Source organism: Schistocerca americana, chromosome 4, assembly GCF_021461395.2.
Source record: "Schistocerca americana isolate TAMUIC-IGC-003095 chromosome 4, iqSchAmer2.1, whole genome shotgun sequence".
Taxonomy (NCBI): Eukaryota; Metazoa; Arthropoda; class Insecta; order Orthoptera; family Acrididae; genus Schistocerca; species Schistocerca americana.
Genome location: NC_060122.1, coordinates 389896421 through 389910934, shown reverse-complemented (window position 1 = coordinate 389910934; position 14514 = coordinate 389896421). Strand labels below are relative to the sequence as shown.

At 43.1% G+C, this 14514-nt stretch overlaps 1 protein-coding gene across 1 annotated transcript in view; it reads right to left on the bottom strand.

Annotated features, from left to right (window-relative positions):
- Positions 1 to 14514, bottom strand: part of LOC124613692 (proton-coupled amino acid transporter-like protein CG1139) — a 123708-nt gene that overhangs the window by 96409 nt on the left and 12785 nt on the right. The window contains exon 2 of the mRNA XM_047142410.1: positions 2028 to 2139. Coding sequence (XP_046998366.1) covers positions 2028 to 2096 — 69 coding nt within the window. The 5' untranslated portion in view covers positions 2097 to 2139. The remainder of the gene's footprint in view (positions 1 to 2027; positions 2140 to 14514) is intronic.

Here is a 14514-nt window from a genome sequence, read left to right as displayed (position 1 = left end):
AGGTGAAAATGATAGTGATAGTGGTGGTGGGTTGGGACATGGCGGCGGCGAGCGAGAAGGGCGGCGGCGGCGACCAGACGGCGACGGCGGCAACTGGCAGGCGGCGGCGGCGGCAGTGGCGGCGGCGGTGGCGGCGGCGAGCACCGGCAGGCGACGGCGGTGGCGAGCCCCGGCAGGCGGCGACGGCGGCGGCGGCGGCGGCGGCGGCGAGGACCGGAAGGCGGCCAAACGGCGGCGCAGACGGCGACGGCGGCGGCGGCGGCGAGCACCGGCAGGCGGCGACCAGGCGGCGGCGGCGAGCCCCGGCAGGCAGTATGGACGGCAAGCAGACGACACGGCAGGGAAACGGCGGGAATCTTCCACGTCGAAGGTGCACCCTGAGAGTAGCCCAGGCAGTAATACTCTTCGATGAAGAAGAGAGGGAATCCAACCCTCGAATGGTAATACTTGCCACACAGTACTCTGAAAAACATTCATTTCACGTGCATCTGAGCGAGAGCTGGTAGCAGGCGCCTCTTCCACTTGAGCAAGCACTGCATTTTGTTCGTCTGCGGTCGGTGTTGTTCGTCGTCACTTAATCTTCGAACCATGACGTGAGCCGGATATCTTCTGCAAATGTTAGGTTCTCTACAGTTCCCCGCACCCTGTGCTGCTTCCTTTTGCTTCCTTGCTCACACACGAAAATCACGCCTGCAAGTTCCGTCACCGGGTGTCGCTTCATTTGGTTCGGGCTGATCGATTTTAGACTTAAGCTTGTAAATACAGACCGCAGTCTACTACAGTACAGATACTGTACACCAGGACTGCTCATGTCAGTACACAGTACGCCATCTGCATTGAATTATTTGATTTATTGTCCCAATCTCTATACCTAAGTGCTCGTCGGATTTCCTACCCTGTAATCTCAGTAACAATACTATCGGAACGTGTATCCCACGATCAGGGGTATCAGAACGACTTTCGCTTATAACTTTCGACTCGGCTGTTTCCGGACCAGGGTAACTTACCTCAAACTGATACATTTACCTTTCTCCATCTTCCCTGAAAGTTTGTAGCATTATTACGGAATCACCCCGTACATATTCTATCCTACCTGTACAATCATTTGTTCTGGACAAATCTTTTATCCCACAGAATTTTCTAATTAAAAGCTTGTGGCCTGGAAAAAGGTAATTTTTATGCGTAGTTTCTTGAGTAGCAATGACAAACAATATGTTCATTAATGTTAAAACTGATCATGTAAAGATATTCGAAAACCAACTTGATCCAAAGAAATTTAGAAAAAAAGACTTTCAAATGATCTATGCAACATGCAACCAGATAATCGGTTACCTGTATTTGGTTTTTTGATGACTGGATAGTGGCAGAAAAGTGAAAAGAGTCGGTTTGATTCATTTATTTTTTTTATTTACATGGCAGAACGACGATTATTTGAGAAATGAAAAAAGTAACAAAGTACGAGGGTTGAAACTTGAACAGTGGCAACTATTTATTTACAACTTACAAAAAACACATACATGTTTCAAAGCTTTACTGTCCTTCAAAGTAGTCAACAGGATTGTGTATAATTGTTGCCAGCGATGTGCGAGTCGTGGGATATCCTTAGCACTGACAGTTGGGTTGATAGTCCTTGTGGATATCTGTAACAATACTGAGGCGAATACCATGAAGTGATTCCTTCTATTTAGGAGTCAAGTTGTAGTGAAGACGGCTTAAGTCCGGGGAGTGTGGAGAGCGCTGAAGAAGTATCTCTGAAGAACGCTCGTAGGAGGAAGACGAAAAGACAGAGAGAGTAAAGAAAAAGAAATGTACAGAAGCAGAAAAAGTCCACTCCTTCAATCCAAAGAGGAAAACAAAAAATCCTTTAGTTTACCTAACCTGTGAGCCTCCTCCCCACTTTTCCTTAACGTCTGATATCCAGCCCTGGAGTCATTTTAAAAAGCATTTAATATACAGTACTCGTGTATATGGATGCAATTTGCACTCTTTAAATTAGCCGTACAGTCCATATCAACTCTTATACTCACCGGCACACTGCCGCCGCCGCCATTCTCGTGCGGTGACTGATCCGAAAAGGCTGGGTTATCCTGGCTCATCTCCGGATAGACGCTAAGTGAGTTAACACTTCAGATCTCTTCTCTGAAACAGAAATTCCATGTTTTAGTCCTGGCACGAACAGGGCAAAAATCAAGTTACAGAACCATAGAAATTGGATGTTTCGTATCCATTACACGCATTACGAGATTTGTTAGAATGGTGACTCTCAGAAGAGTATTTGGTAACAGTTCTACACAGACTTTTTTCGTTGGGTCGTCCGCATAATATCTTACTGTTCAGTTTTAATCTTCCTATACAATCTTTAAAAAGGTTTCTCAGTTTCATTGTTCACATCTTTTCAGTTCTCATTAGAATACTGTGCCATGCTTTAGTTTAAGCAAAATGTTACCCATATCTAGGAGAATGTTCAACGCCAGTGGTTATCTTTATTCCAAATTCTTCCTTCGCCCATTCTAACCCATTTATTATGTTAGAAATTGAGATTTAGTTGATATTCTTAACATAAACGTTGTCTAAGCGTATAGCTGCTTTATGTTGCAGTACATCGAAGGATAAAACTCCCAAACCGTCCACATTCGCAGCTGCGTTGCTCTGTTTCTACTAATGGAGAAACTGCTTGTGGTGGGCCGGCAGAAGTGGCCGTGCGGTTAAAGGCGCTGCAGTCTGGAACCGCAAGACCGCTACGGTCGCAGGTTCGAGTCCTGCCTCGGGCATGGATGTTTGTGATGTCCTTAGGTTAGTTAGGTTTAACTAGTTCTAAGTTGTAGGGGACTAATGACCTCAGAAGTTGAGTCCCATAGTGCTCAGAGCCATTTTTTTTGCTTGTGGTGGACACGCCTTCGGAAGGAGCTGGGTTCAAATAACGGTCTGCCCAACAAGATTTAAGTTTCCCGTGGTTTACCTAAGTCACTTAACACAACAATCATTGTTCCTTTGGAAAGGACGCGGTCGCTTTCCTTAAACAATGCGAGCTTGTGCTCCGCCTATAATGACCTGGCTTCTCAGTGGGACCCTATAGCTTATTCTTCCTTCCTTTTCTAATTACGTGTTCGTTCCTCTACCGCACTGCATAATCTTGAATTTCTTACCGGTGCACGAAGATATGAGCAAAAACCGCTTCCAGTCGTGATCCATTATTCTGAAATTTTTATTTGCCCATGACCTTCCATTCAAACTTATGCAAGCAATTCGTCAGATGGCCATATTTATAGTAAGTATATTTCGACGACGAACTACAAATCGTAATAAAAGTTGTCGTTAATACGATAAAAATCTATTGATTTGAAATACAGATCATGATACAACATATATTTCTAATCAGTAAACAGCGCCTGACATTAACTACGAAATCTATACCGAGCTTAATTCCGAATGCATATTTTGGGTTTTCTGTGTTTGGTACCCTTTGCAGGAACCGTGTTATTCACATCTCATGCCCCTCTGTTTGGCTTGAGTGCGAATGGATGGCGTTTCGTCGCGACAGGTGTCGAAACTATGTATTTTAAGAAAAGTTTATTTTCACAGTCGCAGTTGCGTGGCATAAATGACTGACTGGTGCTCAGTCATTTATGACGTACATATCTCTGTGACAACTTTTCCTCATTGCGTTTTCGACATCCTTTAGAGTATAACGGTAACATTTATAAACAGCTATCCTTCTATGCAGCACTTTGAGCATTAGTTCGTCTTCCTATGGGACACGTAGAATGGATCTCCTCTCACATTTTTTTCACCACCCCCAAGAGAGAAGGCTGCGGTGCGGTCGATGTGATGTCACCCAGAACGGGCCATACTTGGCGTGGCGCTGCACTGACAGAATCGAGGAGCACGCCCTGCTGTATTCCTCAAAACATTTCACAGAATCTATTCGGTAAAAAAAACTGTATTTCTACGTGACCTGTAGTTTTACGCGTCAGCTTCATGGTAAAATGCCCATCATTTCGTTAATTGTCATAAATTTTTGTGATATGTGCTGTATAAATAACAAGTTGGAAAACTCTGCAGTGAAAAATAGAGCTTGCTGCAATTTTGCATTTGGTGCACATTACATCATTTGCGTCAGTGCAAATGAAATTTAGCTAAGATATAGATTTTTTTTCTTTATACTTGGGAGATGGTCTCTCTACCTGTCTCCAGCCTCGAAAAAAAGGATTTTAAGTAGTATTTTCATTGCCGATCGCACGAGCACGGGAATGAAATATTCATAACATCCGTCACATCTCGCAGACCGTTAGATACACTACTGGTCATTAAAATTGCTACACCAAGAAGATATGCAGATGATAAACGGGTATTCATTGGACAACGATCTTATACTAGAACTGACATGTGATTACATTTTCACGCTAATTGGGTGCATAGATCCTGAGAAATCAGTACCCAGAACAACCATCTCTGGCCGTAATAACGGCCTTGATACGCCTGGGCATTGAGTCAAACAGAGCTTGGATGGCGCGTACAGGTACAGCTGCCCATGCAGCTTCAACACGATACCACAGTTAATCAAGAGTAGTGACTGGTGTATTGTGACGAGCCAGTTGCTCGGCCACCATTGACCAGACGTTTTCAATTGGTGAGAGATCTGGAGAATGTGCTGGCCAGGGCAGCAGTCGAACATTTTCTGTATCCAGAAAGGCCCGTACAGGACCTGCAACATGCGGTCGTGTATACTCCTGCTGAAATGTAGGGTTACGCAGGGATCGAATGAAGGTTAGAACCACGGGTCGTAACACATCTGAAATGTAACATCCACTGTTGAAGTTGCCGTCAATGCGAACAAGAGGCGACCGAGACGTGTAACCAATGGCACCCCATACCATCACGCCAGGTGATACATCAGTACGGTGATGACGAACACACGCTTCCAATGTGCGTTCACCGCAATGTCGCCAAACACAGATGCGACCATCATGAGGCTATAAACAGAACCTGGATTCATCCGAAGAAATGACGTTTTGCCATTCGTGCACCCAGGTTCGTCGTTGAGTACAACATCGCAGGCACTCCTGTCTGTGATGCAGCATCAAGGGTAACCGCAGCCACGGTCTCCGAGCTGATAGTCCATTCTGCTGCAAACGTCGTCGAACTGTTCGTGCAGATGGTTGTTGTCTTGCAAACGTCCCCATCTGTTGACTCAGGGATCGAGAAGTGGCTGCATGATCCGTTACAGCCATGCGGATAAGATGCCTGTCATCTCGACTGCTAGTGATACGAGGCCATTGGGATCCAGCACGGCGTTCCGTATTACCCTCCTGAACCCACCAATTCCATATTCTGCTAGCAGTCATTGGATCTCGATCAACACGAGCAGCAATGTCGCGATACGATAAACCGCAATCGCGATAGGCTACAATCCGAACTTTATCAAAGTCGGAAACGTGATGGTACGCATTTCTCCTCCTTACACGAGGCTTCACAACGTTTCACCAGGCAACGCCGGTCAACTGCTGTTTGTGTATGAGAAATCGGTTGGAAACTTGCTTCATGCCAGCAAGTTGTAGGTGTCGCCACCGGCGCCAACCTTGTGTGAATGCACTGAAAAGCTAATCATTTGCATATCACAGAATCTTCTTCCTGTCGGTTAAATTTCGCGTATGTAGCACGTCATCTTCATGGTGTAGCAATTTTAATGGTCAGTAGTGTATATGGAAACGAGATTTTGGCCAGTGACAGCACGCAAAGAAGAGAGTGTTTTTCCATATGGTTAACATGCTCTAAAACTAAACTCCACTCTGAACAGGCCGTGAAGGTCCAAGGATACTTACCGGCCACCGTGTCCTTCTCCGATCACAGGCATCATCACTGGATGCGGGTATGGAGGGGCATGTGGTCAGCAACACCGCTCTCCCGACCGAATGTCAGTTCCCGAGACCGGAGCCGCTACTTCTTAATCAAGTAGCTCCTCAGTTTGCCTCACAAGGGCTGAGTCCACCCGGCTTGCCAACAGCTCTCGGCAGTCCGAATGGCCACTCATCCAAGTGCTAGCCCAGCCCAACAGCGCATATCTTCGGTGATCTGACGGGAACCGGTGTTACCACTGCGGCAACACCGTAGGCGTATGGTTAACATGCAGAACTTTATTTACTGCGATGTGACAGAAGCTACAGTTTTTATTTCATGTTTTTTTCAAACCAGTACTGTAATTTTTAAGTCATGAACAGCTACTAAAAAGAGAATTTTCTCGTATGAAAAACGTGAAATTTCTTCTCTTATTTTGTTCTAAATAGACACAGTGAAACTTGCCAAGGGACTTTCTTTCTACACTTCAGTTATCTTTGACATATGAACAATTACCGCAAATTGTGTACCATTTTCCATTCCTATCTCTGTACAGAGTGAGGGACTGAATCTTCTTATTACAAATATCTCCTAATCCATCAGCGAAAGTATCTTTTTAACATACTTGATACCTGTTTATTTTTGGTTAATAAGGTTACAAAGACAAAATGTTCATTATTTTATGAACCGCTTGGGACAATTCGTAACATTAAAATGGATTATAAATGGTTCAAATGGCTCTGAGCACTATGGGACTTAACATCTGAGGTATCTGAGGTCATCAGTCCTCTAGAACTTAGAACTACTTAAACCTAACTAACCTAAGGACATCACACACATCCATGCCCGAGGCAGGATTCGAACCTGCGACCGTAGCAGTCGCGCGGTTCCAGACTGAAGCGCGTAGAACCTCTCGGCCACACCGGCCGGCAAAATGGATTATAAATATATATAATTTATCTTTAACACATCAAGAGATAATTAAGGTGAATATGTTCGCAACTTCACTTTGAATGGGTATAGTAACGTAAAGATGGTACACTATTTGCCGTGAATTATGTTCATAGTTGTCAGATGATGAACAGGAATAAAATATTTTCGAAAGTTTTAGTCACAGCTGTTCACTAATCAGAATACTACGGGTTACACGATTCTGACAAAATTGCAACAGAATTGGCGTTTTATTTTTGTCTGAAATGTTAATCTTTCTTATTTGAAAAAACATCAAGTGTTACGAGTAACAGCTACATTTCTTTTGTTGAAATATTTAATTTGGTTCTTTCTCCAAAACCCAGTATAATTTGCTCAAAACAACCTTGCAGTAGCAGTTGCGACATAATCCTGAAACACGATGTCACATTAAACAAACAATTAGTGACCAGAGTGGTCAATAGCTTATAGAAAATCTCTTTGTGTCCGTTTGCAGTAGCGTAAGAGAAGAAATTTCATGTTTTTCATACTAGTAAATTCTCTTTCCACTAGCTGTCCACGACTCTTAAAAAACTGAAGTACTGGTTTGAACAAAATAAAATAAAAACTGCAGCTTTTGCCATTTCGACGTAAGTACTGTATGGTAACCATAAGGCAAAACACTCTGCTCTTTGTTTGCTATCATTGGCCAAAATCTCGTTTCGATATATCGAACGGTTTACGAGATATGAGGGATGTTATGAATACATCGTTCCCGCGATCATGCGATTGCAAAAGAACATGCAAACTAAGATCAATTTTCTGGAGATGGGAGACAGACCCTTTACCCAAGTCTAAAGAGAAATTCAATATCTTAGCTAAATTTCATTTGCAGCAACGTATGATGTAATACACACCAAACCCAAAATCATAGCGACCCCTATTTATCACTGCAGTGTTTTCCAACTTGTTATTTATATGAGAAATACCACTACAATTATGACCAGTAACGAAATGATGGGCATTTCAACATGATGCCGACGTGTAAAGCTACAGGCAACGTAGAAATCAATTTTTTTTTTTTTACATAATACATTCGGTAAAAGGTTTTGAGAAATACCGCAGGGCGTGCTCCTCGATTCTGTCAGCGCAGCGCCTCGGCAAGCCTGACCCACTGCGGGTGACGTCACACGCACCGCGCCGCGTCCTTCTCCCTAGGTGGTGGTGATTTGTTCCATTCTTGTGTTTCCTTCCATTATCCATAATCATTTTTATTGCTTCGACACTTTTAACTGCATGTTCCATGGACCTTTAGAGATTTATAATCTTATTTCCCATTTTCCATCTACTTCTGATCGACAATCTATAGTATTTTAGTCCACAAGCTTCTTACGATCTCTAAATATTCAAATATTTCGTAATTTGCCAGCATTTACTTTGACATGTGCTCTATCTTCCTCAGTATTCTTTTGAATTGTCCAGTCTTTCTCGTTGGTATATACTGATCACAGCTTAATGTTGGTGTCCTTTATATTCTAGTGGCAGATCGTTTGTTGCGATTTTTGAAAACCGTATTTGCTTTCAACAAGTTGAACTTATTCAGTTTCATGGTACTGGGTCACTTCTGCTGCTAATCTCCTAGGGTGAATTGTGATATCGGATTATGTGTATGCTTTAAACTCCTGTGTGTTACAGGTATCATTACACAAAAAAGGCACTGCATGTAAAACCTTGAGACTTAGGTTAATAAACATGTAGATGAATTAAAACGTCTCTCCGGTCTTGCTTAATTATACGACTTTGGGTGTATGTGAGCGACTTTTCAGAGCCTTTTTGCCGCCGGTTTCCTGTCGCAACAATGCACATGCTAGAAAGTGCTGCACTAGCACAGCGAATGCTGCAGCGTGCTCCCGGATGCAATTAACGAGTTTGTATAATCCTCCATGAATCGCAGTTGTATGAAGGTTTAGAGGTGCTTCAACGTGGCATCAGTCACATTCTTTCAGAAGCTCCCGTTATTTCGGTAACCGTCCGTAAATAACCATCTCTTATCTTCTATATACTTTTTCAGATGCTGATACACTTATCTGCAGACTAACAGCCTCATATTCTCTCATACAAAACTTGTTATTAAAATACAATGCATGCAGTCATTACCTTCCTCATCAACGACGTTTTTTTTTCCGTTGTAGTAATATTGCCATCTGCTGATAGTTACGTCTACTCTATTTGCGTCAGTTAACGTATGTGGGATCCCTGTGTCGGTTTTATCGTCAAATAAATTAAGTAAAACAAGCAGACCGAAATAAGGAAGCATCGCTAAATAGAGACTTAGTGAAATGAGAGTCTTGCAACAGTTTTAATTCTGAGCCATTTTTGTTAAACTATTCCGAGCACTGACGAACTGAATCTCGCAGTGCACTGAAAAATGCGCCGCTTATATTTTGGTGCTGAAAATCGCGATGACACTGTCGGCGGTACTTCCCTCAGTCGATGTGCCTCCTCTTCCTTTATGTGTTGTTGATTTGCAGTGTTATCTTCAACACACTCAGAAGCTGTCTTGATTTTTCATATCTTGTGGAATATTCAAATGGCTCTGAGCACTATGGGACTTAAAATCTGAGGTCATCAGTCCCCTAGACTTAGAACTACTTAAACCTAACTAACCTAAGGACATCACACACATCCACGCCCGAGGCATGATTCGAACCTGCGACCGTAGCAGCAGCGCGGTTCCGTACTGAAGAGCCTAGAACCGTTCGGCCACTCTTGTGGAATATCCTGTCTTTCATCACGCCAATTGCGCTTCGATTTTGAAGCAGCCATGACACTGTTGAGGAGCTCAGAAAATTTTTTGATGTCAATTCTTCAAATACTCTACAACAAATTAAAAATCATAAACACGTAACGTTCTTTCAAAGTACATCTCAGTTATCTCTATGATTGGAAACGTTAACAGGTAATAAAACACAAGACACTGTTCCGTGTCTACTATTTCCGTGTCCAAACGACAAGTTGGCATGAATGAAAATACATCTGAAACTTTTTGTACACTCTATGAACAACACATCATAAGTGACAGAAGTCGCATCATGTCTAACATGTCCACAAATATAAATGGTGGTTTTACTAAATGAGAGCGAAAATTGTCATATGGACATACTGGCGGAAACGTGTCCAATGGAGGTACATCAACATGCAGGTTGATATAAACGATATTTCTGAATTGAAAACTCATATCAGAACACACTAGCAAGTGGGAATGTTCAGTTTGTGCTAGTGTTTTAACTCCATACTCAAGACAGCAGTGAGGTGGAGTACCATCATGTACCCTCGCACCACGAAAGACGCATCTTCCAGGTATCGCCAATAATTGGGGCTGAACTGATGTTGAAGGTTCGCTGCCGTCATACTACAGCTCGCAGTTGGTTATTGTGAATGTTGACGATTACGCAATTCGTAAAGGTAGCTTCATCTGTAAATAGAATGGATAACAGATGTCCTAGCACTGTGGTGGCTTGTGCAACGAACCAGTAACAAAACCTTTGCCGCAGAGGCAAGTCCGTAGGTAATAAGGCCTTCACGCGTTGTAAGTGATACCAATAGCTAGCTGCAGCTGTCGTAGAGAATGTTCCATACGGTCGTCTGGTTGACCCCATGCTGGCGGCCCACATGTCTGGTGCTGTTACCGGGGTGATCGTCAAAGATCTCCTATCTCTGTCTTCAAGTGGGTGTACCTCCTTTGGTAGATATTTCCGGCTACACGCCCATATCATGCTTTTTGCTCCTTTTGGCCACAGGTTCATGGACGGCTGTGTGGCTGGATTGAAGAGTTTTTAGTAAACAGAACACAGCATGTTGTTCTCAATGGAGAGACGTATTCAGACGTTAAAGTAACCTCTGACGTGCCACAGGGGAGTGTTATGGGACCATTGCTTTTCACAATATATATAAATGATCTAGTAGATAGTGTCGGGATATCCATGCGGCTTTTTGCGGATGATGCTGTAGTATACAGTGAAGTTGCAGCATTAGAAAATTGCAGCGAAATGCAGGAAGATCTGCAGCGGATAGGCAGTTGGTGCAGGGAGTGGCAACTGACTCTTAACATAGACAAATGTAGTGTATTGCGAATACATAGAAAGAAGGATCCTTTATTGTATGATTATATGATAGCGGAACAAACGCTAGCAGCAGTTACTTCTGTAAAATATCTGGGAGTATGCGTACGGAACGATTTGAAGTGGAATGATCGTATAAAATTAATTGTTGGTAAGGCGGGTGCCAGGTTGAGATTCATTGGGAGAGTCCTTAGAAAATGTAGTCCATCAACAAAGGATGTGGCTTACAAAACACTCTTTCGACCTATACTTGAGTATTTCTCATCAGTGTGGGATCCGTACCAGGTCTGGTTGACAGAGGAGATAGAGAAGATCCGAGGAAGAGCGGCGCGTTTCGTCACAGGGTTATTTGGTAAGCGTGATAGCGTTACGGAGATGTTTAGCAAACTCATGTGGCAGACTCTGCAAGAGAGGCGCTCTGCATCGCGGTGTAGCTTGCTGTCCAGGTTTCGAGGGGGTGCGTTTCTGGATGAGGTATCGAATGTATTGCTTCCCCCTACTTATACCTCCCGAGGAGATCACGAATATAAAATTAGAGAGATTCGAGCGCGCACGCAGGCTTACCGGCAGTCGTTCTTCCCGCGAACCATACGCGGCTGGAACAGGAAAGGGAGGTAATGACAGTGGCACGTAAAGTGCCCTCCGCCACAGACCGTTGGGTGGCTTGCGCAGTATAAATGTGGATGTAGATGCAGAACTTGTACATGGGACGAGCAGAGAAATTGCACAGTTGATTTCTGGAGCTGTGTTTTACTCTATGAAGTCATAAGTTGATGATTGCTGTGTAAATGTTCTGCATTGAATGGGAAACATAATTATACGACAATTGAGAGGCGATTACCTCAAATTACAAGCAGGAATAAAAGTTCTCAACGATCAGTTGTAATTTGGTGTAGTAAATTATCACAAACGGTGGCGGTACTCGCACGTCGAGGCACGGACTGCATTGTCGACGATTTCAAGCGGCAGTTACGGAACGCGCATGTGAGTGCTTTTTGCCCGAAGAACGCTTATATCCTTAAAATTGTCTCTCGCCTGCTTATGCAGAATTTATCAATTACTACCACAATCAGCGATCGGAACTCGAAACAAACTGAATCGAAATTCCCTAAAGAACTCGCAACGGTCACGTTTAATGCTCGCATTAGCTACAGCATTTACAGCAGAGAGCTCACTACTGAACGCTCATTGGCTGTCGGAGAATACGTGACGTAGTTGCACAGAACAAGCCTGAAGTCGACCGCCATCGTTCGTGACTCCAACTATGGTTATCGAGCAATTTATCAGCACTACTGCAACCACCAGTTTACTCATTATCTGGTTACATTTCAGTAAGCCGACTGACTTGTTTTAAAGTGAAATAGCTTTTCATGTGCTCTTTTTAATTAAGTTTAAAAACAGTTCGTAACAAATAGATTTCCATTATAAGTATCTATAAAATACTTCTGGATTTTAGGCCGCGTTATCAAATTGCCAGTCGTCTTCTGTCTCGGATCCTTCGTCCGACTTTTGCCTGATGATTTTTCAGACTATCAAAGTTTCGTTCCCTCCCCCCCCCTCCCCCCCCCCCTCCCTTGCTGTCGGTGGACTGGAGTGAAGCTCGCGATCCCAGGTTACATGTGCCTGGCGTGCCAACATCCTAGGACCTTCCACATAGGCGCCGACTACGGATATGCTCGGTCGCTCAAGCAGACCCCAGAATTTCAGTGGGTATGCACAGCATACCTCATTGAAAATTGTAGTATTATTTTTTTCTGTACGTTACATACGTTTTCATAGTACCCAACCGGCACTGCAAAGGTTTTCGTCTTTGACAGAGCACTGAAAGACCGGAGTCGAAACAAGGCCTCGGGAGTAGACAACATTCCATTAGAACTACTGACGGCCTTGGGAGAGCCAGTCCTGACAAACTCTACCATCTGGTGAGCAAGACGTATGAGACAGGCGAAATACGCTCAGACTTCAAGAAGAATATAATAATTCCAATCCCAAAGCAGGTGTTGACAGATGTGAAAATTACCTAACTATCAGTTTAATGAGTCACAGCTGCAAAATACTAACACGAATTCTTTACAGACGAATGGAAAAACTGGTAGAAACCGACCTCGGGGAAGATCAGTTTGGATTCCGTAAAAATATTAGAACACGTGAGGCATTATTGAACTTACGACTTATCTTAGAAGAAAGATTAAGGAAAGGCAAACCTACGTTTCTAGCATTTGTAGACTTAGAGAAAGCTTTTGACATTGTTGACTGGAATACTGTCTTTCAAAATCTAAAGGTGGCACGGGTAAAATACAGGGAGCGAAAGGCTATTTACAGTTCGTACAGAAAGCAGATGGCAGTTATAAGAGTCGAGGGACATGAAAGGGAAGCTGTGGTTGGGAAGAGAGTGAGACAAGGTTGTAGCCTCTCCCCGATGTTATTCAATCTGTATATTGAGCAAGCAGTAAAGGAAACAAAAGAAAAATGCGGAGTAGGTATTAAAATCCATGGAGAAGAAATAAAAATTTTGAGGTTACCCGATGACATTGTAATTCTGTCAGAGACAGCAAAGGACTTGGAAGGAGGATATAAGATGAACATCAACAAAAGTAAAACGAGGATAATGGAATGTAGTCGAATCAAGTCGGGTGATGCTGAGGGAATTAGATTAGGAAATGAGACACTTAAAGTAGTAAAGGACTTTTGCTATTTGGGGAGCAAAATACCTGATGATGGTCTAAGTAGAGAGGATATAAAACGTAGACTGGCAATGGCAAGGAAAGCGTTTCTGAAGAAGAGAAATTTGTTAACATCGAGTATAGATTTAAGTGTCAGGAAGTCGTTTCTGAAAATATTTGTATGGAGTGTAGCCATGTATGGAAGTGAAACATGGACGATAAATAGTTTGGGCAAGAAGAGAATTGAAGCTTACGAAATGTGGTGCTACAGAAGAATGCTGAAGATTAGATGTGTAGATCACATAACTAATGAGGAGGTATTGAACAGAATTGAGGAGAAGAGGAGTTTGTGGCACAACTCGACAAGAAGAAGGGACCGGTTGGTAGGACATGTTCTTAGGCATCAAGGGATCACAAATGTAGCATTGGAGGGCAGCGTGGAGGGTAAAAATCGTGGAGGGAGACCAAGAGATGAATACACTAAGCAGATTCAGAAGGATGTAGGATGCAGTAAGTACTGGGAGATGAAGAAGCTTGCACAGGATAAAGTAGCATGGAGAGCTGCATCAAATCAGTTTCAGGACTGAAGACCACAACAACAACAACAGTACGTTACGTACGTTTTCATCGTACCCAACCCGCGCTGCAAAGGTTTGCGTCTCAACCGTAATTAAAATCGACTCACTCATTACATTTATGGACAGCTGCTTTTGTAATACACCACCGTAAAAAGATTATCTTAAAACAAACGTCTAATTGAATTCGGGGATTTAAAATCCGCGTTGGCGTATAAGGAAAGGTACCGTTTTCTAAAATCTCTGAATATTAAGGGAGTGCCATTTGTTAAGTCAATAACGTAAACCGAAGGCGGTAACCTTTAATTATTATTATTGTATTAAATAACTAGAAATGAAGCCGGTTGGGTACGATACAGTGAAAAAGTTTATTCTAGGAAATACGAATTTAATCAGCGGTTTCTTTTAAGA